The sequence below is a fragment of the Notamacropus eugenii genome, chromosome 1 (assembly GCF_028372415.1).
Source record: "Notamacropus eugenii isolate mMacEug1 chromosome 1, mMacEug1.pri_v2, whole genome shotgun sequence".
Taxonomy (NCBI): domain Eukaryota; kingdom Metazoa; phylum Chordata; class Mammalia; order Diprotodontia; family Macropodidae; genus Notamacropus; species Notamacropus eugenii.
The window spans coordinates 616731321-616758279 of NC_092872.1; the positions used below are offsets into that span (position 1 = coordinate 616731321).

The following is a 26959-nucleotide window of genomic DNA, read 5'->3' on the forward strand; positions in this document are numbered from 1 at the left end:
AAATTTCTTGTAAGGATTAAATACAGTAATATTTGTAAAGTGTTTAGCACACTGCCTGTGCACAGTAGGTGCTATAGAAATGCTTACTCCTTTCCCCTACTTTCCCCTTAGTGCAGAGCCTAGCACATAGTAGATGCTTAATAAATGTTAGTGAACAGCCTGACCATGAAGAGGGGATTTCTACTCACATATAAATTGAACTTTTATGGCCTCAGAATTTACATCCAACTCTGAGATTCTGTAACTCATGCTTAAATAATTTAGTAGATATGTAGTCATTCAAGATGCATATCAGTAACACAGAGGAGAATTTTGGCAATACTTAGTATGTCAAAGAGTGCTAAACAGAACCTATGAGCTATATGCTATCTAGACATAGGATCCTAGAACCATAGATCTCTAGAACTGAAGGGGACCTCAGAAGCCATCTAGTTCACCCCTCCCCCTTTTTACAGATGAGGAAACTGAGACCCAGAAAGGTTATGTGATTTGCCTAAGGTCATGCAGGCAGTGAGCATCAGACATGGGCTAGTACTAGCATTTCCTCTGTGTGGGTACTCTTTCCACTAACATACTTCCATGAATCCTCCAAAGAGACTCTACCTGACATGCTGAAGGCCTCTCTTTGAGTTGATCGGTATTTCTTATAATGTTTGGGTAATCCTTACTTCAGCCATGAGGACCAGTTTACTTCCTTATGAGAAAACTTCCTCTTCCAATGCGGGTCAGCATGTCCACTTCAATTTACAGTCTTAGAGAGTTGTTTTGGGTACCAAGAATTAGAGTGACTTGTCCAGAGACAAAAAGCTATTATGTCTTCAAGCCTCAGAAATGAGATTGAACCCAGGTCTCCCTGACTCTGAGACCAACTCTTTATTCACTCTGCCACAATGACTCTCAGATTTACTGCTTCAAGGTATGTTGATGGTTTTTTTTGGAAAACTCTCAACAGAGTATGTACCTACCTGCTCATTGTTTAAGGAGGATATTGTTGCTCAAATTAGAAATACCATGAGTATTTGATTCTAGACCATCTTTCTCTGCGTGGAGGGGATGATTTCCATTAGAGTCTATTTGTTATCTTTTGAAATTGGAGTATTGGCTATCACTGAAAGAAAGAAAAATCTAAAGAGGACCCCTAATCCTCAGAGAAGAGTGTTTCCCCCTGGGGAGAGAGTAGAAAAAACACTACCTGTGGCTATTTGCACGGGATCCAATCACTGTTACACACTGTGCTAGACCCTGAAGACACTGAAGAAGAGTTAAAAACAATCCCTGTTCTGAAAAAACTCACAGTCCAGTGGGGGGAACAACATGCAAGCAACTATGTACAATCTCTCTCTCTCTCCCTCCCTCTCTCTCTCTCTCTCTCTCTCTCTCTCTTTCTCTTTCTCTCTCTCTCTGTCCTTCTATCACTTTTCCATCTCCTTCTCTGTCTCTCTATGTGTGTCTCTTTCCCCTCACATATATGTGTATATACATACATATGTACATATGTGTACGCATATACACAGGTATATATTATATGTGTGTATATGTAAATTGGAGATAACCTCAAGAAGAAGGCACTTCTTGCAGAAATGAGGAAGGAGCACATTCCAGACATGCGAGACTGCCAGTGAAAACGTCTCAAGTTGGGAGATGGAATATCTTGATGGAAAGGAGTAGCAAAAACACCCAGTGTCTCACTGGATTAGAGTACCTGGAGGGCAAGAACATGTGAGAAGACTGGAAAGGCAGGTCCAGGTGGGGAAGGGCTTTAAAAGCCAAACAAAGCTGGACTTTTCCTGGGAACAGAATGAAGATCCCCAAACACTGAAAGTGGGGCTTGTGATTCTGTCCTCTGGAGAGAAATACAGGACAGGCAAAAAGAAGGCTGATCTCCAATATAGATGAGAGAAATGGCAGCCTGTATTTTAATTTCAAAGGTTAGCTTCATTGTGCTTTTCTGGTCACCAGCAGTACATGGGGCTGGGCCCTCATTTATCACTTGGCAGACTTTGTCCTTGTCTGTGAAAGGGCCTTGAATAAAATTTTATCTGTTGATTCTTAGATGTTTATCTCCGAAGGATTATACATTTATTTTGAGGGGAAAAAGTGGCCTTCATGGTGGACCACACAGCACTAATGTGTAGATAAAAAATTTAGAACACAAACATCTGGGATTTAAAATCTAAAAAAAGCCTTGGAGCTGGCAGATAAAGAGCCCTCAGCTTGCAACTTCTTCCCTTTCATATCTTCCTAAACAAATGGGACTAGAACTGCCCTCAGACCTCTCCTGAGGTGATATGTTTCAGGAGGCGGGTGGGAGATGCTGGGAGAAGGTCTGACATTGCCTGTTTAGAGATCTGTTACATGAATGCAAACCTGCTGATAAAAGCAAAGAAAAAGACAGTATTTCAAATGGACTTTTCCTAATGGAAACTTCATAAGTTTACTTAGTTTTGCAAAATAGAATCACCTAACTCTTCTGGCCCTAATTCCAGTTGTGTTTCTTGACGGTTTCATATGTGCTTTTAAGTGACAAATCCAAAGTGGTTTGTTTTTTTTTAAACCTACAGTAAACAGATTCCCAGCTGAGGTCTTCCTCTCTGTCTTCTTTGCTTCATGCAGCAAATATAAAGTTGCCAAATACGTTAGTGTCATTAGTGTGGACCTTTTGAAAGTAACTGGTTGACTTTATGAAGGAAAGAGTTGGGGCTGAGTTGCTAAGAACAAACTATTTCTCAGAAAGGATAAGGAATTGATATTCTACGACATGCAGCATGGCTAAGTGGATGGAGTGCTGGCCTCCAATCTGATCCAGTCTTGGATTCAAGTCTGACCTCTGACCCATACTGGTGTCACTTCAGGAAAATTTCTTGAGACTACAAGTCTCAGAAAAGTGCCAGCCTGCATGGGGACAGGAATGTCTATGCCTGGGACTTCCCCATACCAGTGAAAGCACAGATCCTGTCCCTCATTCTCTGTTGTACAGATCTATGAGTGGGCAACATGAGAGTGGAGAGACAGCTCGATTTGGGGTCAGGAGAGTCTGGACTCACATCTTGCTTCTGACGCTTCATGGCTCCATGACTGAGGGCAGGTCACTTTGTCCGACTGTGAGTCTCAGTTTCATTGCTGACAAAATTGGGATAATGAACCTTTTTGTGCTTACCTTATAGAGTATAGTGAGGCTCACGGGAGGGAATGATGTAAAGGAATCTACAAACTAAATCACTGTGTAAATGTCAGTAGTTATTATTATTAACTCCAGTTTGGATTCCCGTTCTTCCCTTGCATAGTAGTAGCTAAAGGTTTGGCTTTGTTGTAGTCTGGGTTTTCTGGGGCATGGAGGGAATGGAGTAGATGACTTGGCTTACATTCTGCTCAAATGATATAAAGCCAAGTTAAGTCCAGTGAGACGTCCGAGTAGAGATGTCCAGAAGTCAATAAGTGATATAGGTCTAGAACTCAGAAGATTGAAGAGGGCAGCATATGTAGATTTGGGAGTCATCTACAGAGAACTGGTAAAGGCACAAGAAAAAAAGGCTCTCTAGGTTCTAGTTTGCTTTTTGTGATCAAGAGCACTACCTCCCTCCTAAGAACTGGGAGATTGAGGGAGGATTCCCAACCTTAGAATCAATCTTAATTCTGCCTTTACGCAATATATCTGATCAGTTGCCACGTCTTATCATTTCTACTTACATGACATCTCTTGCCTCTGTCTCTTTCTCTCCACTCATGCAACAACCACCCTACTTCAGGCCTGAATTGCTTTTTGCCTAAACTATTATAATAGTCTCTTAATTAACCTTCCTATTTCCAGGGTTTCTTTTTACCAATGCATCCTCCACATCAGAGATACCAAACACGTGCAGCCTGAGGTCTGTAACATTCCTACATGGGTCTGAACCAGATTAAAATGCAAATCTTAAATAAATGTTTAACAAAATAAAATTACAATAGAACAAAGATAATGCTAATGTATGGTTTTCATATGGCAAAAACAGCAGGGATCCTTATGTACAGTTTGGTGGTTCTATTTCTATTTGAGTTTGACGTCACTGCTCCACACAGTTGCCAAATTGATATTTTTAAAGTATGTCTGACCCAGTCATTCCCCAGCACAATAGTGAATGAATGAATGAATAAGCATTTATTAAATATTTCCTATGTGACAGCCATTGTGCTAAGTACTGGGACTGCAGATTAAAAAAAAGCGAGAGAATCTCTGCTCTTAAGAATCTTACATTCTCATGGGGGAAGACAGCACATTAAGTACCCAGGAAGGGGTGTTTTGGTGGGGGAAATCTCAGGGATGCTGATTAGAAGCATGACGTAATTGATTGACGCTCCAGTGGCTCCCTTATTGTCCCTGGGATGAAATATAAATTCTACTGTTTGGCTTTTAAGACCCCTCACCTAGTGGACCTAACCAGCAATGAGTCGAGATAATCATTTATCGACCATTTTGTAGTGGGGATTCCTTTCAGATATAGGATAGATATGGTTGCTAAGCTCCCTTTCAGCTGTAATGTCTATGATTCTGTTTTTCTAGTCTGGATTAACATTACTCGAACTCATGCATGCTATATTCCATCCTTACAGGACATTCCATTTCTCGCTCCCATTCCTTGCCTCTACTTCTTTGAACTGATAGCTTTCACCTTCAGGGTTCACCTGGAGTGCCACTTGGCTTTTGATGTTCCCCCCAGTTTGTTGTACACCCCCCAATTAATCTACATTTACTTCACTGACATCTTGCATTTTCCTATTTGTGTACCTGTTGCCTCCACACCTAGTAGAACATGTGTGCATGTGTGTTTTTATGTCCCTACTTCCCACTAGTCTTCCTAGTGTCTTGTACATAGTAGGTACTTAATGAGTGCTTGTTGAATTGAATTGTTGAAGGATATGCCAAATACATGCATGTTTTTGTGAAGAAAATGATAAACTACTAATATACTTGACTTCCTGTTGGGTTAACTACATAGATTTTATGGTTCATAACCAGGGTGAGTGTATGGGGAAAGAGATAGGAAGCAGAAGGGAGGGAAGGATAGAGAGATGGGGGGAAGGGGAAAGAGAAAGAGTGAGAGAGAAAGAGAAAGGGGAGAGAGAGTGACAGAGAGACACAGAAAGAGACAGGAGAGGAGAGGGAGATTGAGAGAGGAGAAAGGAGAGAGAGGGAATGAGAAAAAAACCTCTAAGATCCTTTTTTAAAAAATGATTTAGACATACAGGGTGATATCATAAATCTCCAAGATACTTAAGGAGATTTATCTCTACTCCACCTGTCCCCTCCCTCCCCACCTCTACCCCATCCCCCAACCTCAAGCAATGCTCCTGACTTTATTTGTTGAGGAAAGAAAGATGGCTTCTTAGAGCTTTGCATCAGTGGTTATGTGCTGAACAAAAGCACTATAGCTTCCTTTCATCCCTCTACTATTTCAGAAGGCACAACAGAATCCAACTCTGTCAGATCAGACTTTGGAGAGGCAAGGCACTGGAGTGGGAAGAGTTCAATTTGGAGATAGAAGACCAGGATTCTGTTCCTAGCTTTGCCACTTCCTACCTGTGTGATTTGCAAGTCACTAAAATTCTCTTTGACTTAGTTGGTTCATCTGTAAAATGGAGAGGGTAGCACTATATTATTTAAAAGTTTCCTTCCAAAGGTGTCAATGGGGCATCCAGACAGAGATATAATTCCAGAGCTAGTGAATCTTTACTAACTGGACTGCAGATAGAAATGTAATCATCTACAAAAGAGGGTGATAATTGAAGCCTTGAGAGTGAATGAGATTGTCCAAGTAGAGAGTGTATAGAGACAGAGGATGGTCTCTAGATCCTGTCTTAAAATCCTGAGAAGGGATGCTGTGTGTAAAGATAAGAACATTTCTGACAGGTGATTGAAAAATATGAGGTTTGAGTGAAGTAGGAATGTATTCCTAATTCACACCAGAAAGAAGCCCAGTTGTTTTTTGAATAGACTTATTTCAGTATCATTTCTGTGTGTATCAGTGTGTAGGTGCGTGTGTGGGTGGGGAGGGGAATCAGTGACAAGAGTAAGACAACTAAGACAACTACTTCCCCAAACAGATAAGAACAGAGAAGGAATTATAATACTGTTTATCAAGCCACAGAGCCTCAGTCAGTGGAGTGCATGGTCACCAGAGGGTCATAGGATCATGGGGTCTTGAGCTTAAATGGACCATCAGGCACCCCCTCCATTTTACAGATGAGAAAGTGAAGTCCCAAGTGCCTTATCCAAGTAGCAAATAGGTGAGCTAAGGGGGTGGCTAGGTGGTGCAGTGGATAGAGCACCAATGCAGGAGTCAGAAGGACCTGAGTTCAAATCTCACCTCAGACACTTGACACTCACTAGCTGTGTGACCTTGGGCAAGTCACTTAACCCCAGTTGCCTCATCCTGGGTCATCTCCAGTCATCCTGATGAATATCTGGTCACTGGATTCAGATGGCTCTGGAGAAGTGAGGCTGATGACCTGCACAGCCCTCCCTCCCTCAAAACAAAATCAAGTGCAAGTCTTGTCATTATTTCTCTGATGGCATGGTCTTCAGCGATGAAGGATGAACACACAAGGTGAGCTAAGACTTGAATCTCATTCCCCTGACTCTAAGCCATTAAGATAAGTTCCTTCCATTAGATAAAATATTTATTTGAGATAGTTCATATAGTAGAATGTTACATAATGCCATAATTGTGGTTTTTGGAAAATGGTACTTTATGAAAAGGGCAGCTAGGTGATGCAGTGGATAGAGCCCCAGTCCTGGAGCATCCTGGAGGACCTGAGTTCAAATCTGACCTCAAATACTTGACACTTACTAGTTGTATGATTGACCCTGGGCAAGTCACTTAGTGCCAAATGCCTCGCAAAAGCAAGTAAAAAAAACAAACAAAAAAAGACTAAGGGGGTGAGTGCAAAGAAGGAAGGACATTTGAGTTGGAACTGATTCTGTTTGGGTGTGGGGAGAAAAGTTTAGGAGCAGATGTAGGTGGGTGATTCCTACTTGTAAAGATAGTTGAATAAGAAGTGGGCCTTGGGTTCCAATGCTAATCATGTGGAGCACTGTACTGACCAAGGTATGATAGATGTAAAGATCTAATTGGTAAAGTCATGAAACTCAAGTTGTTTCTACATTGGTCAAGTCAGCTCTTGGGAAAAAGTAGACCCTCAGTCTGGATGTGAGAGTATGAATGCAGGGGTCTATGTCACAGAGAGTTATATGTGTATGTGTGTGTATATATATGTATATACATATATAGTATATATATATAGTGTGTATGTATGTGTGTGTATATATACATATGTATATATGTATGTATGTATATATATAGTAAACCAGGTTGAGATCCAGGGGTCTCAGACTCATTGGTGAATTAGAGAGATGTCTGCCCCAAGCATGTGAATACTTCCCCCCGCAAAATGGTCACTTGGTTCTAATGGCCATGAAGGCAGGTGAAGCAGAGCTTGGTCAGACATTGGAGATGCCAAGGTCACCCACTGTATCTCAATCATCCTGACTTTCGCCTTGCCGCTAGACTTCCAAGACTCTGGAAGAGACAGTGAGGCTGACAACTTTGTGCAACTCTGCCTCACGTAAATCCAGTTCATGCACAAGTGAAGACATCACCCCGTGATGTCATTGGTCCTCTGTGAAAACAAAGGACAAACCACAACAGTCATCACTTAGATAAGTATTTATTTGGCAGCTATGTTTCCTATGCTACGGGAGTGCTGATTCAGTAGAAATAATACATATAGCCCCTGATGGCTGCTCTTAAAGAGTCTGAAACATATTTTAGTGAAGTTGGTACATGCACTGAGGGATGTGTAGGGGGTTTGAAGTAGTTTTTTGGGTTTTTTAGATAATTGCTTTTTTATCAGCTGCTTTTTTTATCAACAGTGATTTACACAACTCATAATATCTCATTTGCATGCTGTATGTCATTTGCAGGCTCTGCTGATATTTGTGTCTATAATAGTACTTACATGTTCAAAAGCACCCAAATATTATCTCTAAAATTTTATGAGGTTCTTTGGCTTGCTTTTTGCTCTTATTTTTCTCTTGAGCCCACATATCTCTACTTATCACTCACGACGTAGTGACTGTAGATGTGAGATTGACTTCTGCTCCTGTGCTTTCTTCACTTTCTGAAAATCCCCTATCTCCAAACACCTTAGACACATCTACTGTTTATTTTCCTCTTACCCTTTCCATTTGGTGTCCGGTGCAGAGGAATGCAGTAGCAAAGCCGATAAGCTGGTGTGCCAGGCAGTTTTAAAATACCACACACTTAACAAATGTAGGCACAAAAGGAAAACTTGTTTCAAAAAAAAAAAATGCACTATCTAAATACATGCCATCTATGGATTTACTGTTAATTTTAAATTAGTGCCTGCTGATAAGTGCCTTGTGTAGACTGCCAGAAATCATATACAAGAAATGGAAGAAAAGGGGAAAAGCTGCCTGAGGGTACCCATTGTCCTCATTTACTTCTCCACAAAAAATCTTTATCTGTGCAGAGTTAATACTCTTTTTGTCAGCAGTAAACCGCGCTTTCCAATTGTTCCATCCCACTAATCTGTAGCCTCAGGAAAATTACTGTCTTTGCCTTATTTGCACCAAGATTCTCTGTAACTTTATCAAAATACAGTCTCATTCAACTCTTGAAGCAAGACCTACAATAATCAATTTCTCCCCTTATTTTAAATGTGGACATGGTGCAAAATGCAGTTTTTTATTTGTCACAGTAAACTCCCTTCCATTCAAACTGGTAGGAAGATTGGGTGTTATAGCTAATATTTTGGCTAACTGAATACATAGTTTCCTACTATAAATTAATTACCAATTTTTAGAGAATTGGAATAAAATTTGTTTAAAATTTAAAATATGTTGAATGTAACTTAATCTTTCATTAACCTTTGTGGACCTCAGTTTCCTTATTTGTAAAATGAGAGGTTAGATGAAATGTCTTCTAAGGCCCCTTCCTGCTATAAATCATAGGATCCTGTGTTTCAAAAAGTATTTTATAACTTATTTATTAAGAGTAGCGATCCTGAAAGTCAGTTACCATCCTATAGTACCGTAGCCATAAAAGGTGTAGAAGATTGGGATGAATGACATCTATGTCGCATTTTAAGGTTAATAAAGTGATTTCCTCACAACTCTTTAGCAAAGTGGTATATACTGGGCTTTTGGCCATGCCCTTGAAATTGTTTTGCTTGTTTTTAAAAATAAATCCTTTAGAAGGCCAGAAAAAAATCACAGACAAATAGGACAGCCTTGAAAGTTACATGTTGAATTTATTATCTATCTAAAAAAAGATATCCATAAGAGAATTTCCTAGTTTTATCTGCAATCCTTTGGGGGGGGGGGGAGGGAAGGGTTGCTATGTATATGGAAATACACATTTTATTTGGTGTTTGTTAAACTCAGATAGTTTTCAAAAAATAATAGCTAAAGCCTTTGTAGTCATTTGTCATTTAATCATTCTGCTAAAAAAAAGGATTATTTGACCCCAGGTTATGTTTTACTGAGAGTTCACTGTAAAAACTTTTGATATTTAAGAATGTCAGATGTTAGAAAGAAATAACTTGCTTGCAAATTGCCTTTGGGATGACTAGAGGCACTTTTCTACGCTTCAGCTTTTCAACTGGGAAATGTCTTGTTTTTAGCTAAATAAAGGGATTTTAGGAGTGCACATATAGAGAAGGCTACTGCAAGGACAGAAGTATATGGACACCTAAACCCATTCAGTGCAATGTTACATCATTAGTCACCATGCTTTTACCAGTTAACTACTAGTACTGTGAACATCTGATGGTGTCCTCAGAGCTGTGTCTGGTGTAGTCAGTAAATATTAAGCATGTGTGTGTGTATGTGTTTGTGCGCACACATATGTGTGCACATGTGTGAACTGTGCACTGTGTGCACTGTGAACATGGTTATCACTGGGGTTAGGAGTAGAAGGAAAGGTAAAATCATAAACTGTTAGATCTTAAATCTAACATCCCTAAAACTTAAATCCCTTAGAAGGGACATTTAGAGTCCAACCTCTCCATTTTGGAGATGAGGAAACTGAGTGAATCCCAAAGGCAGGAAGTGACTTGCCTGAGGTTGCCTTATTCAAAAGACAAAGAAGAGAACTCCGCATCCCCAAGGAGTTTGTCATCTCAAAGAAGCTTATGGACTAGGCTGTTTTTTTGTTTTTGTTTTGTTTTATTTTATTTTTTACCAGCGGTATCATTTCTAGCATTGATTCCAATTGTTCAAGACTGTCCTTTTACTTAAATAAGCATCCCCTAGGAGAAACAGCTCATGGGGCCCTGCTCCAAATAAACTATAAATTCTTAATAATTAGCAGTAAGTAGAAATTAGTTAGGGCAACTAGGTGGTACTGTAGATAGAGTGCCAGACTTAGAGTCAGGAAGACCTGAGTTCAAAACCGACCTCAGATGCTTCCGAGCTGTGTGTCCCTGGGCAAGTCACTTAACCTCTGTGTGCCTCAGTTTCTGTAAAATGAGGATAATAATAGTACCTGCTTCCTAGAGTTGTTGTGAGGATCAAATCAGATAATGTTTGTAAAGTGCTTACAGAGCATCTGGAACATAATAGGTGCTGTGTAATCTTTTTTTTCTGTTTAGTCCAACGTTGGACTACCATCCCATTTGGGGTTTTCTTGGCAAAGATACTGGTGTGGTTTGCCACTTCCTTTTCTAACTCTTTTGACAGATGAGAAATCTGAGGTAAACCGAGTTGAGGGACTTGCCCAAGGTCACACCACTAGGAAGCAGCTGAACCTGGATTTGAACTCACAAAGATGGAGTCTTACTGACTCCAGGAGCAGCACTCTATCCACTGCACCACGAAGGAGATCCATGTAAATGTTAGCTATTATTATTAAGTATCTTGCCCAGCATCACCAGGCAGGTATATGATCCCAAAGTGTTCTAAAGTGAGTTATTCATTCATTAGTCCATGGACATATGTAAGTGTATGATGAGTATATGCAACATGAACACAAGGTATTCGATACAAGCTGATGTGCTGGAGAGGGTCCTAGTTGCAGGGAAGGGAGGAGGGGAATCAGGAAAGACAGTATGAGTCTATAGCTTTCAGTTAAAACAAATGTTAGGTAGATTTAAAAAATTAATCACAAAGCCCATTTTCAGATAAGCTGTTCCTATATATCCAGCTGTGAGATTAATTCTCCAAGAAAGGCATGAGAACCAATTGGAAAGTGAAAAATTGAGTGAGACCTGTTACTTAGCTTCATGCAGAATGAGAGGAAAAACATTTTGCCAGAATCCATCCTTTGAAGAAACAGGACAAAACAAACACGCAAGCTAAAATTGGTTTTCATGCATGCAGGAATAGCTGAAGAATAAGTTTTTATGTGCTCAGGCTTCACCAGACCTCTCTTATTTAGCATGCCAACATTGTTATAACTACATTTAATAAGATCAGAGATATTACAGCTGGAATAGACATTAGATTATATAGTCTAACCTCCACAAATTGTAGTTGAGGAAACTAAATGAAACACAAAGGGAAAAAGTGACTTACCTGAGGTCACGTTATTTAAAACAAATAATCCCTGATGCGTATCAGTTCATTTCAGTCAATCACTCAATCAACCACATTTATTAAACCCACTATTCATGTGGCCAGGGGCAAATCTCTTAACCTCCCTGTTCCTCAGTTTCCTCATCTATAAAATTAGGTTTGACTACATAGCCTTTGAGGTCCCTTCCAATGCTAGCTCTGTGATCCTATGTGCTGGGCATACACTATTATACAAGCACTTATTAAGGGCCTATTTGAGCAAGACCCTGGGGAGACAAAGACATAACAGGACTTGCTCTCAGGTAGTCAACCTAACTTCCTCTTGTGCCTGCCCACCCACCCCTACATCAGCAATGGCTTTAGGGAGCTGAATAGCAAAGATACAGCAACGGCCATGTAACATTGGAAGCCCGGAATTCAAGACACCCAGAAAAGGAGCTGTCAGACATGTGGCATCACTGCATTTGTGTGACCGGTAAAAGTCATTCTGAAAAATCATGGAATGAAAAATTAGTGGGCATTAATTTAATGGATAATTTAGAAGTCAGAGATGAAGTGTTTCTCAAACCAGTTTTAAAAATGAATATAATGAGACCAATCCATCTCACATGACAAAGAGTCCACAGGGGAGAGATAATTCTTTTAGCATATAATATTAACTGCATCTTTTTACAGCCCAGTTTCTTAAATATGTTTGAGCCTGTCACATTTGTAAGTTTAACACTCATTAAATTTTTACAGGAATATAAGACTAAGTCCCTAAACAGTTGCTGATCTACATTGGCAGATAGTTTTCCTCACCATGAGTCCTCTTTGCAAATGAAATGAGGTCCAGCTAAAAAGGACCTCATAGGTCCAGGAAAAAAAACCCAGTAAAAAAACCCAGTTGTTGTAACTGTTACTATTGTTATTATTATACCAATCAGCACAGATTAAAGTCATAGAAATTGACTAAAGCAATCTGGCATAGTACCAGCAGCATGGTCTAGCGGGGCCTCAAAGCCACGGTCCTCAAGTGTGGCCCTTTGACTGAAACCAGACTTCACAGAATAAATCTCTTTAATAAAAGGATTTGTTCTATAAAACTTGGACTCAGTCAAAAGGCCACACTCAAGGACCTAGAAGGCCACATGTGACTTCGAGGCCACAAGTTCCCCACAACTGGGAGCATATAGATTCCTACAACTAGTTGGTAGAGGCCCGGCATGGTCGGTAACCCATGTCATGAAGACGTGGTTTAAATTCCACCTCTGACACTTGCTAACTTGGTGGCCACTAGCCTATCTCTTCATTTCTCTGTGCCTAGGACTGACTGGCTAAGTAACCGATGATTTCCAGCTTGAGGGGGTAGGAGGAATGTCTCCCATTTGTATTGCCTTACTGAGGAAATCTCTGATCCTTCCTTTATTTGTAGCCATGGCATTTTTAGCCAACCTGTCTGCTCTTGGTGCTATTAGCTTCCAAATTTGGGCTGATTTTTTACATTTGTAGTTAGTTTTAGATGACTTTTCCATGATGGTTCCACAGTCTTTCTCTTTATTCATGGAAACTAACATTTTTTTAATTTTGAAAAATTTTTTAAAAAGCATATCTCTTTATTAATGGAAACTAACAAGTTTGTATGAACTCTTTGCCCTTAGAAATGGCAGCCCTAGAAAGGAAATCAGGAGACCTGGATTCTGATCATGGCACTCATACTTGCTGCGTGACCTTGAGTCCGATACTTCTCTTTTCTCTGACTCCTATTTTCCTCTTATTTATAAAAATGAGAAATTGAAAGAATATCAAATGAGATAATGTATGTAAAACCCTTTGCAAACTTTAAATCTTTCTGTGTAAGCCCTTATTATCTTGAAGGCCTTTTTAGCTCAAGATTTTGAAACCAGGAGAATCAGCAGCAGCGTCTATTGTAATATAGCAACTAGGACAGAATTACAAGGCAATACTAAAAAAAACCGCTCCATTCTTGTCCTCTTTGCCCTTCATTTCATAAATAGGAATATGGTTTGAAAGCGTATCTATAGTGATGTATAGAGACAGCATGGGGGTTCAGTGTCTGTTCTGTTAATGTGCAAGGTAACATCAAAATAAATCACATCTTTACCTCTGAAAGCTCATTAATCCAACTGTGGTATCTTTTTAAAATTCTCTGTGGAACTATGTTTTAACTCAAAATAAAACTTCAGTTCATTACATAATCATGGAGTATTTTAAAGGATGGCTGTAAGCAGGCTGGAGCATGTTACCAGTGATTACTTGTGTATGTGAAGCGGCATAAAAGGTCTCCCTCGGTTGCAGTAGAATGAATGGAAATGGGGGTGGGCCAGTGATGTAGTGAGAATAAAGGATGATGAAAGAACTGACATCCAGAGTGCTACATGGAACAATACCTTCCCAAAACGAAAGGCCTATAGGAAGGCCGCTTTGGGGAGATCCTCCGTGCATGATCTGTGGATTATAGTATTATAAATCTACAACTGGGAGGGACCTCAAAGCCCATTTATACAACCTCCTTATTTTATAGATGAGAAAAACTAAGGGTAAACTAAGGTCACACTGTAGTAATTACCAGAGGCTGGTTATATTAAATCCTCCTTGGCAAGAATTTTATGGAATGAAAAGGCATGATAGATTGTGATCTGTTCTGTAAGAGGAAGAAACCGTAATAACGAGATCATAAACCCCTTGAAAGAACCATTGAAATACTTTATTTAGGGAGATTAGAGGGAGAGAATACTATAATATTATTATACTATTCTCTCTATGTAATGTATGGCACATATATATAGTTATAATTTTATTGTACTTACATTTATTATATTATATAGTATAAATACCTTAAGTATAGTATTTATATATTCTACATTATATTATTTATATGCAGTACATTATAATATTTATGTATGTGTGTCTATATATACGCATTATACTATATATACTACACATATGTGTATATATATATATATATACACACATATTTATACGCACATACACACACATATATATAGTCTAACTATTCTATATGTGCACATGCCTTCCATAAAAATCTCAATAATTAAAAAAACCATTGTGGTTTGGTTTAATATTTGTTTGTTACTTTAGGCCAATGACACATTTTAAAAGGTGTTTAAAGTAACAGATTTATTATAAATTAAGACTTTATATAGCATGACAAGGTAGGTAGAGAGCCAACCTTGGAATCAGAAGGAATACTAAAAAGCTGACAGTTAAATAATAGTACTTTAAATTTTGCCAAGCACTTTACATTTATGGCCTCATCTTGATTTGAACAAGCCTATGCCATAAGTGCCATTATGTACAATTTACATGTGAGAAAACCGAGGCTTAGAGAGGCTGTGACTCAAAATCACTCTGCCAGTAAGAACTGTAGGCAGGATTTTGACCCAGGTGGCCAATCACCTAAACTCTCAGTGACTCCGAGACTTAAAATTAATGACAAGTTGCTGGTGGGCATTGGTGGAAAAAGTTGCCATATGGGAATTTCCCTACAGGGAGAAGAAAATCCCAGGTCCAGATCAAAAATATACATAGAGCATTGCTTAGAACTTGAAACAGATCCTATTTTATCAATATAAGGGTCAGAAAGGTGGCAGAATGGGCTAATTCAGGGACAGCAGACATAGAAGGAATTCGGAGGTCTCAGCAGTATGGAGCTGGGGGAATGTAGGGACAGACTTCCAGGTGGTTAATTAGATATTTTAGCAATAAAGAGAAAGGGTAAACCCCTGAAGCTTTTTCTAAACTGAAAAAAAGATATATATGTGTATGTGTATATATATCTATATATCTCTCTATATATACATATACATACATATATATATATATCTTTGAAGCAAAGCCTCAAGTTTATTATAGGAAACACTGAATGGCCCTCATGGCTGTTTGTTGTCCTCAGATGATGAGGAAGTTATATCAACAACGTAAACCTTGTCTGTTAATAGAAAAACTGAGTATAAGGCCCACTGAGGGAGAGCAGCATATGCCCTAAGCACAATTCAATCTTATTGATCATTGTAGGACTCCCTTTACCATTAGCCCTTTCCTCAGGCATATGTAGTTATCTCCACAACCTTTTCTCCCTCATCCCTCATCATATAGTTTTTCTCAGTCCTAGTCTGATCTGTTTTCCTATGAGAGAGTATATCTCTTTGCAAAGATCAGTATAGCCAATCAGTGTGTATTGTTTATTTATATCAGGGGCTCTTAACCTGAGGTCCACAGACCCTAAGGGATCCATTATTTTAAAAAAAATTAACTGTATTTCAACATATTTTCTTTACTTTGTAATTTGTATGCATTTAGAACCATTCCTCTGACAAGGGATCCTTACATTTCATCAGATGGCCAAGGCGGGGTCCAAGACATAGAAAAGGTTAAAAACCCCTGATCTATATGGCCCTTAAAATTAAGCTTCATTATAACCAGAAAGGGAAGACAATTACTGCATATAGTTTATCATTTGCCCTTTGAGATATCACACACGCACATGCACACGCACTCACACACACCATTTGTCTGGACGTCAACCTTATCTAGCAACTTAAAGCATCACTGGCCTGCTGCTTGTGATCTTGGGAATTGCTTTGATATATTTCTATTGAAAATCTCTTCTGTGTCCAGTGGAGCCTGAGGTTCCCCTAACCCTGTCTTAATACTAAAGTTTCTGTAATTTTGGGGGGCTTATGATCATAATTAATTCTCAGTACAATCCAAATACCCATTTCATACCTTTTAAGGGAACTCTGGCGAGTGGAAAGAGCACTGGCTTAAGAGTCACAGGAACTGGGTTCAAATCCTGTCTTTGCCATTTACTACTTTTATAACATTAAGTAACTTATTTAACTTCCCTGAATCTCAGTTTCCTCCTCTGTAAAATGAGAGGATTGGACTAGGTGATTTCTGAGGTCCCATCAAACTCTAGATCTATGATCTTTTAATTCTGAGTGCTGTTCATAGGTTCTAAAGAGTAGCCTAACACTGTGACTCACCCTAAGTTCCACTATTAGGAAGTAACAGAGTTTGGGTTGGAACACAGGTTTTCTGACCCCAGGTACAGTTCTCTTTCCACAATATTATACTGCACCCTCTACCTCCCATGATTGCTGAGCTTTTGCTAATAATCCCCTACCTGTCTCTTTTGAAATTGGAGCACCAAACAAAATAATAATAGCAAATCTGGATCATTAAATCCTTAGTCACCCTCCGGTTCATCAAGAAATATTCAGCAGATGTTGGCAGATTCCATCAATCGTATGAAGAGCTATGGATTTCAACAGGTAAGAAAACCCTGAAAAGTCTTAAATCAAGGGGAAATGATTAATACTTTTATCTAAAGTAATTTTTGCATATCCATACATTTGTCTTGGGTGAAATTAAAGCTAAAGGCAAAATCTAAAAATGGTTCCCAAAAGCAACATTCAACCTTACAAAACAAAATCCTATAACTGCCACATGGAAGAAACCCATTTAATATATAGAGACATACACAGAGTGAAAATGAGGAATTAGAACAATAGGTTTGATGCTTTAAGAGACTCTCAGAAAACAAAAGTTTGCCATCATGATTTCAAATAATGTAATGATAAAAGTTGTTAATATTGAGAGAGAGACTTTAAACTACATTATGCTTAAAGGTAATGTAGCCCTTGCCACAATGTCATTGTCAAATGTACATACTAGCTCAGAGGTATAGGAGATAGAACACTAGATTAAGAGTCAGATGGAAGTTTGGATCTTACCTTGGACAATTGCCAGCTAGTTGACCCTAGGCAAGCCACTGAACCTAAGGCTCATTTTCTTTAATTGCAAAATGGGGAAGGGAAGAAAATAAGCATTTATATAATGCCTACCATGTGCCAGACACTGTGCTAAGTGCTTTATAAATGTCATCTCATTTTATCCTCACAACAACCATTCAAGATAAGTGCTATTATTACCCATTTTGCAGTTGAAGAAATTAAGGCAAATCCTTGCCCAGTGAGCGTTAGATTTGAACTTAGGTCTTTCCTACTCCAGGTCCAGTGCTCTATCAGCTGCAACAACTAGCTGCTTCTAATGGAGAAAATGACAGGTATCACAATGGCAGTTGTGACAATCAAATGAAATAATATATTTAAAGCATATTGCAAACTCTTAGAGTGCTGTAAAAACACTATTATATATTACCAAATGACATAACATCTAATTCTAAAAGGAAAGGCTATCTGATCTGCAAAAAGACCAATAATAACACAGTTAATTATAGGAGCTGGATAAATCCAAAAGAAAGATAAATAGAAAGGAAACAGAGTTGAGTAAATTGTTGTCATCGTTAAAGACTGATGGCAATTTTTGAAAGAAAATATTGAGAAATATATATATTCTTGAGTACCACGTTACATTTAAAAATTAGTTTTGCACTAGGGCATAAAGAAATCTTAAAGAATCATTCCAAAATAGAAATAATAAACATATCCTTTATAGGCTATGATATAATAAAATCAATAAAGGAAATATGAGCAAAGGGTATAAATCTAAATGGAGACTAAGGGATGACAGCCTAAATAATGATTGGGCAAAGAAAATAATCATAGAAGCAATAAATATATTAGAGAAAATTAACAATGAAACATCATGCCAAAACTACTAAAGTAGTCCTTAAAGGAAAATCTGTATCCTTAAAAGCATATATTTACAAGAAAAAGAGAGGATTAATGAGCTGACTGAGAAGTTTTTAAAAATTGAAAAGGAACAACTCCCAGCCCCAAGGACAAATGAAGAAAATTTCAAAATAAGGGAGACATCAACAAAATTGGGAGAAAAAATACTATACAATTGTCAAACAAAACTAAGAACTGATGTTTTAAAAGACTAAGAAAATGAACAGTATATACTAAAAAATCAATATATCCAAGTTGGATGAATATCTGGTCACTGGATCCAGATGGCTCAGGAGGAGAAAGTGAGGCTGGTGACCTTGCACAGCCCTCCCTCACTCACAATAAGTACAAGTCATGTCATCATTTCTTTGATGTCAAGGTCTTCTTCGAAAATGAAGGACAAAAACACCACAACAACAATACTAGGGATGTGAATATGATTCAACATAATGAAAAAATATATAATTCATTATATTAAAAACCCGTGTGATTCTATCAGCAATGCAGAAAAGAGCCTTCCACAAAATATAGCACTCATTCACATGAAAAACCCTCTAAATCATAGGCATGGAAGGAACCTTTAACATCACCAAAAGTGTGTGTGTGTGTGTGTGTGTGTGTGTGTGTGTGTGTGTGGCCAAGAATTAACATTATTTTTTTGCCGTACAGAAATACTGGAACTTCCCTAGTTTAAATAAAAGTAAAGCAAGGATTCTCCCTTAGTTTTTAGACCTGATAAAACTGTAAAAATGCTTGGTATAACAAAAAGCAAAGAGAAAATGAATGAATGAAAAGGTATTTATTATTAAGTGTTTAACATGTGCCACATACTAACATAAGTACTGGGAATGCAAATATGAGAAAAAATAGTCCCTACCCTTGAGAAACTTATATTCTCATAGGAAGAGTGAACATGCACTAGGAAATGATGACCATAAAGGACCATTTTGGTTCTAAAAGTTATGGAGATAATGAGTAGGACCCAGGGGCACAGACGGACATTCTTTATCCAGGAACAATGACAAAGTTCATTTGATCATGATTTTGAAACAGGAGGTAATGAGCAGAATTGGACAAAGTACATGGATGGCAGCAAGGATGCTGACGAGGTTGTGCAAAAGATGACTATTCTAGTGATACATGGAGTGAGGAATTATATGCATAGGCATCAGCAAAGAGGAGACCAATGAATTCCAATTTGCAGGTGGTGTGATTATTTACATAGAAAAACTCAGAGCAGCAGAGAAATTTATTAACATGATCGGTAGTTTCAATGAAATATCTCAATACAAAGTAAATCCATAAAAAGCATCAGAATTTCTCTACAGTATTAACAGAAATCAGGAGGAGATTCTTATAACAGAAATTGCTTTCAAAATAAGTAGATTACATAAAATAGCCAAGAGTTAAAACACAAAGACCAACTCAGAAAATGTAACTACAGACGACTGCTTAAATAAAGGCTTTAGCAATTGAAGAGTTGCTTATTGCTCTGGTTAGGCACATTTAGGATGGATGTCAGTGAAGACATTCTAAAAATTAAAACTATTCTCAAGAAGAGGTGACTTCTTCCTCTGTAGTGACTTTCAAGTAGACCCCAAATGCCCATTTGTCAAGTTATGTTATAGCTGGGAATTCTGTTCATATTAGATTGGGTTACATGACCACCCACATTCCTTTCAGCTCTCAAATTCTGTGTTTCTATGATATATAGATTTAATACTGCAACAATCAAACTATCAAAGAAATAATGTATAAATCTAGCAAAATAATTATAAAATTCATTTGGAGGAACAAGAGAATAGAATCTTAAGGGACATAAAGAAAATCAAAGTAGGAATTAGGGGGAAATAGCATTTCCAGACATCAAACTGTATTATAAAGTAGTAATCATCAAAACTATTTCCTACTGGTTAAAAAATAGAAAATTAGGTCAGTGAGTAGACTAGACTAGAAAAGCAAGACCTAGAACCAATCTGATGTAGTAGACCATCCTTCAATAAATCCAAGAACATGAATGACTGGGCAAATTGGAAAACAGTTTAACAAAAATTAGATTTAGACCAGCATCTTGCAACATTATCACAATAACCTTTAAATAAATTTATTGCTTAAATATGGAAGATCACATAATTAAAAAATTTAGAGAAGACTGAAAAAGAGTAAGTTTCACAACTGTTTTTAGTGGGGTTATATCTTAGTCAAATAAGGAATAGAGGAGATCACCAAAGACAAAAGTAGACCATTTCAGATGATAAAATTAAAAAACATTTGCATGAACAAAATCAGTGATGCTAGAATAAGAAAAATAAAACAACTTTGAAGTAGGAAAATTTTGTATTCAATATCATTGAAAGAAGTGATTTCTAAATCATATAGAGAATTAGCATAAATGCCTAAGCCAAGAGTCAACAGATACGTAGTCAAAGGGTATGAACAGTTTTCAAAAGAATTGTAAAGTAAAAATGACTATGTGAAAACATGTTCCAAAACACTAATCATAAAAGAGGCACAAATGAGATTCCACCTCACACCCTGCAACTTGGTAAAGATGACCAAAAATAGGAGCAGCCAGGGCTGGAGAGGCTACGGAAAGACAGGCCCATTATCATAATGTTGGCTAGCTCAAGTAGATCTGCCATTCTGGATCTCGTTTTATAATTATGCCGAAAAGACCCCACCAAAAACCCCCTATTAAACTCTTTCTAACCTGGGGCTATACCCCATACAGGGAAAAAACACAGAAGAAAATACTTGTGTGTATATGTATACTTCCACACTTGCACACACATACGCACATGAGACTATTCATTGCAGTACTTTTTGTGATTAGCAAAGAGTTAGAAGCAAAGAGGGTGCCCTTCAAAATAGGAACTTGCTGAACAATCTATGACATGTAAATGTAATCTAATTTTATTTTTCAACAAGAAATAATGAATAAGCAGATACACAATGACCACAAAAATGTAAATGAAAAGGAACCCAGACCCTGAGAAACTGAAAAGTCAGGGCTAGCCCTAAAGAAGAGAATGAAACAGCTCCGTCCTCATAGGAGTTAGGTGGGAGGTCTACGAGGGCAGAATGCTGTATGCATTAGATATGATCACTATAGCAAATATATTTGCTAAAGTATTTTTCTTTATTACAAAGAAGATTTCAATTTGGGGTAGTTGGAATAGTTCAAAAAATAAGTGGCATAAAAAAGAAAGGAGTAGGGATTGTTCTGTTTTTTTATTGTATTTGCATACCCAGTATCTAGCACAGTTTCTGGAACATAGTAGACACTTACCAGACACTTATTAAAGGGTAATTTATTTATTTTTGTAATTTACATAGATATGTGTATATATATATATATATATATATATATATATATATATATATATATATATATATATATATATATATATATACACATACATAAAGATATAGGAATAAATGTAGATATGAATGAACAGCAGCCAATACCCAACAATAGATAAGGGGTCAAATGGTGTGAACAGTTTTCAAAAGAAGAACTATAAACTATTTTTTTAAAAAGTTTAAAATCATCCTCCAAATCACTACTAAGAGAAATGCAAATTAAAGTTTTATCACACACTCATGAAGTTGGTTAAAGATAATAAAAAGAGAAAAAGTCATTGTTGGAGGAAATGTCAAAAGATAGCCATACTAATGCACTGTTAGTGAAACTGTGATTTTATTAGACCATTTGGGGGGAAAAATTTGGAATTATGTGAGAAAAATCCTTAAACCACTTATTGCTTTGAGTTGGTATGGGGCATGTACCATGAGAAAGTCAAAGACAGAAACAAAGATTCGAACAAAGATGTAACAACTACCCGTAGCCCTAGTTTTTTGTGGTTAAAAATGCAAATAAACGGGGTGCCTATTGATTAAGGAAGGACTGAACAATTTGTGATATGTGAATATAATCAATAATTTTTTAACGTGGAAAGATGTAAATAACAATGAAGAGTAAAGTTTGCAGAACCAGGAAAGAGCTATACACAAGGACTATAATATAATATAAATTAAAAGAAGCCAAACTAAGTAATTGTTTGACCAAATCTCATTTCCAAAGAACAAATAATTAAAGCCTAAGAGAGGTGAGATACTATGTTTTCAGATGAAGCATATAAATCATTGTACTAGCTGGTTTTACTTAAATGTTTTTCTTTTTTACAAGGGAGGACTAATGGGGAAAGGTGGAGAGGCTATATGTGGAAATGACTGGGCTTAAAAAATTTTTTTAAAAATCAATAAAACTTAAGCAAAAGGAAAAAAAAAACCCCAAAGAGCTGGAGAAAGATCTCTGGCATATTGATTAAGAGGATCTCTGGAAGGATATGGGTTAGAATCCCAGGGGATGAGAAGGTGTGGTTGGGTTGTGATTACACAGTGGAGGAAGTTCTGTTTCATTGAGTTCATTGATTCACCTTTGTGTTGAAGTCTACGTCATCACTCAGGGTAGATCTAACTTTGGGATGCTGCAAATGTTCTGTGAAGAAGTTAAAATTTAGAAATGGGCAGTTTTATGGGCTCCATATGATATGTATAATCAGCATTACAATAGAGTTTGATAGAATATCAACATATCCATCTTAAATTAAATTGTATTTGGTAGCAAATATTTATACCAACATGCATCGCTCATCATATAAAATAAGTATCCTCCATTAAAGACATCTAACAGCATATTAAACACTCTCACTCATAATCCCTATCCTACAGCAGGATGGTTCTTGGAAAAAAAAAAATGAACCCTTATGCTAGCATGTGGATACAGGACTGGGAAAGGGTAAGAATTAGAGATGCAGTGGGAACCATATGTTCTGTTTTCTGATTCTTAGCGGTGCTTAAGCAAGCTTATTCAATAGACTTACCATTTGTTACTCAAACCTTGTTTTAGAATTTAAACTCAGATTTTCCCTCTCAGCTCCTTTTACTTACAGCTCACATACACTCCTTCAAGCAATGAATGTTAAGTATGGACTTCCTTAAGCACCTTTTAGCTCATTTGGTTTAAGCAAGTGTTAGCAAAGGCCAACATGACTTCACCCCATGTATGTTTTCATTAATGTTGCACTATTCAGCTGGCCACACACTGCACCCTTCATTGCCACCATCTTCCAAGAGGAAATGAATGGATTGGCACACATTGTCACTGGAATCACAACTAAACATGCATGCCCTACTGATTATAATAGGTAAATAGTCTATTCAAGGGCAGAATTCCTTTCTTAAAGTAATTCATAGCACTCTCTCTCAGGCTCTGCCAGTTGTGGCTAGGTAGTGTGCTACAGCAGGCTGAGCCTCCAATTCTGAGATGGTCATGCCCTGCAGACCCAGTAACTGCTTCCTGCCCCAACAAGAAAAAAGTAAAAAGCTTTCTCTCTGAAACAGACATTGTCCCAGTGTCTGGGTGCGTTATGACTGTTTTTGCTGTTCTGTTTGCTTTAGCCACCTGTTCCATCTTGACTCTTGGTTTCACGTGTGATTCCTGTCTTCTTTCTGTGTCCTCGTCACAGTCTTATTTCTCCATCTTGACTGCTGGGTCCTGTGTACTCCCCCGATCTGGGCTATTTCTTTCATCCACTGATTATTGCCAGCCTTCACCTCGGTTCCTGTTCCTGGCTTACAGCACTTGTCCTTAATCCATTACTTTAAATGGATTGATATGGCATTCTTAAAAAAGAAGGCACTTGTTATATATGTAGGAAACAAAAAGATAAATGATTGAAAATGGTACTGAAAATCCATTTCCTAGAGGAATTAAAATGACTAAACATTGCATTTCTTTAAAGCCAACACCTTAGTCAAAACCATATCTCATTTATTCTTTATTTGTGAAGATCATTTTGTGTTATTTATAATTCACTAAGCAAAGTAAGACAGAATGAGAGTACTTTAAAGAAATTTCTAGAGCACATGAAGAATCAATTAGAATCTATTTGACCATTGATGACATCTGTTGCTAGTTTGTCAAATAATCCTATTTTAACTATGACCCTGTCTGCAGCAGTATTCATATGCTATCCACACTACATTGGCTGTTAGCCAAGTAATTATGAGATAATTCTTGCATTGCAGAGAGCAAATTATTATTAATTTTATCATCTATTTAGCTTCCTTTGCTTTTATGAGATAGTTTTGAGTTCCAGAAATCTTTAATCAAAAGTACCCCGTTTAAGCCAGAATTAAATTGAAATCGGAATTCATGTTCATGCTTCCAACCATTATTTCATGAAAAACTGAAAAGAAACATTCCCCTTGTGATGTAGTGTTTTTGTCTTTTCGATGTAGAATCTAAGGTATTTGAATCAGTCACCAAGATTGAATATGTGAAGCATATTTTTTTTTAAGCAGAAGAAAGAAACAATGAGGGAAAAACAAGATGATGAGTTGAAGCAAATAGAAGAGAGAACAAGACAGATTTATAAGAATTGGAAAGAAACCCAGAAGTCAAACAAGGAAGATCGTGAGTGGCAGGAGTCTTGTAAGTATATAGTTATCTTTTCTTTGCCAATTAATTCATTAAAATCCTTGAACCTTAAACAATGAGTAGGAAGGAGACAGGAAGCATATTATAATTTAATGGGGTGATTTTAAAGAGATATGGCTTCCTTCAAGACTCAACTCAAATTCCGCCTTTTGTAAGAGACCTTTCCCCAGTCCCTCCAGTTGCAGAGCCTTCCATACATACTTTCCTTCTACTCTGTGTGTATACGTTAGGTAGCTGTTTGTCTACATGTTGTCTTATACAATAGACAGTTAAGTTCCTTGAGGACAGGAGCTGTGGATTTTGCCTTTCTTTGTATTTCCAGCACTTAACACAGTAACTGGCACATAATAGAAGCAGACTGACTGACTGATGGATGAAACTTTAGTGCAGTGTTTTCTAATTGATGATTATAAAGAACTGGACCCTGGAGTAGAGTGTGCTTGTTGGTCCACAATGAAATGCAAACAAGGCCAATGCAGACACCTAAACTCTGAAAGAATTAAGATTTGATATGAAATTTGTTCTCAGTTCTTTCTAACGCCAGCCTGGACTCAGACAACTGAAGTCATACTACCAGATTATTCTTTCATAGTTCCTCAGCCAAGGATAAAGGTGGCAATTGAAGCATTTATAAAATAGAAAGTCCCAAATATTATTTGAATTCCATCACATCAAGATTAATGAAAATCTTAGTATTTTAAGTACTTTAATATATCTGTAATTGCATCAATGTGGGGTTTTCATTTGGTGCTAGGAGGTACATCCCATCCATATTACCCTCCCATGTCCTCCCATAAATCCTCAGGGTGAGAGGAAAGTTTAGAGAAAATACACCCCGCATATTGGGGCCCTTCCTAGTTTCCTACCAGGGCTGTGATCAAGAATCAGTATAGCATGCATCTATCATTCCTCTCTCTTGATATATGCATGACTCACCTCTCACCCTTTTTCCATTCTTACATCCCTTTTGTGATATCTTTTACATAGCTTCTTGTAACACAACTCATTGATGATAGAACTGATATTATATTTCAAGATCCAAACAATGGCCCATTTATCCTATACGGTGAAATCCCAGGATGGTTACATAATTGGACATCCCTATGACCTCCATTGGTGAAACAGGGATTTGACAAATGTACTCAATTTTATAAAGTTCTTAAACCTTATATTATAATTAAATAAATTTTTCAGTAGGTAAATTAGGGTATTATAAGATGTTACAAAGAATTATCTATTTTTATTAACTTACTTTAAACTTAAAGGCACAATAAGAAAAGAAAAAGAAACATTACAGACTTAAAACTAAAACTTAAATACAAAATAAGAAAAGAAAAAAACATTGCCATGTGCACAGCAGAACGTAAGGGAGGATTCAGAATATACAGCAATAAATGTCCATTTCAAGAAAACCTGTACAATAAAAACTATACATTGTGTCAGTTGTCCATGTTTTCTTTGCTTCCTTGTAAGTTTTATTTTATTCTCTGCTGTGCACTTTGTTCTTTTTTCCTTCTTCCTCTTCCCTTGCCCCAAGAAAACTACAATTAAGTGTGGATATATGTATATATATGTATATGCATACATATATATATTCATATATATGTGTACATATATATTTGTGTATATATCTCTAGGGGTGTGTATATGTATATGTGTATGTGTATATAGACCTATGCATGCAAACATATATCATATACGCATATACACATACACTTACATATACATACACATGCTTAGATATCTGTAATCGTACTCGTATATGGACATATACATTCATATGTATCTGTGTAAGACCATATTATACCTGTTTGTCCTGCTTCTCTGAGGGTGGATAACATTCCTTAATAAGTCTAAGTCTCTCCATGTTTTTCTAAGTCTACCAACTCATTTCCTATACCACAGCAATTATCCAACCTTATACTGTCTACTTATTTTAAATAGTCTGAAATAGTATTGATTAATATGGCTGACATATAGTGTAGTATTCCTATTTTTCTCTTTTGATTAACTCTGTTTTAGCTTTAACTTTGCCTGAGATCATGATTGCCACTGTTTTTCTCCTAACAAATTCCACTCCTGATCCTTATTTTGTTCATATCTCTTATTTCCTATCCCTCCTGACTCTTCTACTTTACTTCTACCCACTACCTTGCCTTCCTGTTACTTAATCTACCCCCTCCTAAAATTCCTTCTTTATCTTCTCCCCCGCCTTCCCATTCC

General features: G+C 37.3%; 1 protein-coding gene across 9 annotated transcripts in view; it reads left to right on the forward strand.

The window, feature by feature from the left end:
* Positions 1 to 26959, forward strand: part of SH2D4A (SH2 domain containing 4A) — a 114961-nt gene that overhangs the window by 42059 nt on the left and 45943 nt on the right. For 6 of the 9 annotated variants that reach the window (XR_011972634.1, XM_072635008.1, XM_072635007.1 and 3 more), the window contains 2 exons: positions 16789 to 16869; positions 24598 to 24730. Coding sequence is in view for 7 of the 9 variants with exons in the window: in XM_072635008.1 (XP_072491109.1) it covers positions 16789 to 16869; positions 24598 to 24730 (214 nt within the window). In the remaining 2 variants the exon portion in view is untranslated. The remainder of the gene's footprint in view (positions 1 to 16788; positions 16870 to 24597; positions 24731 to 26959) is intronic. The other 3 variants (XR_011972635.1, XM_072635013.1, XM_072635011.1) reach the window with 1 other exon arrangement.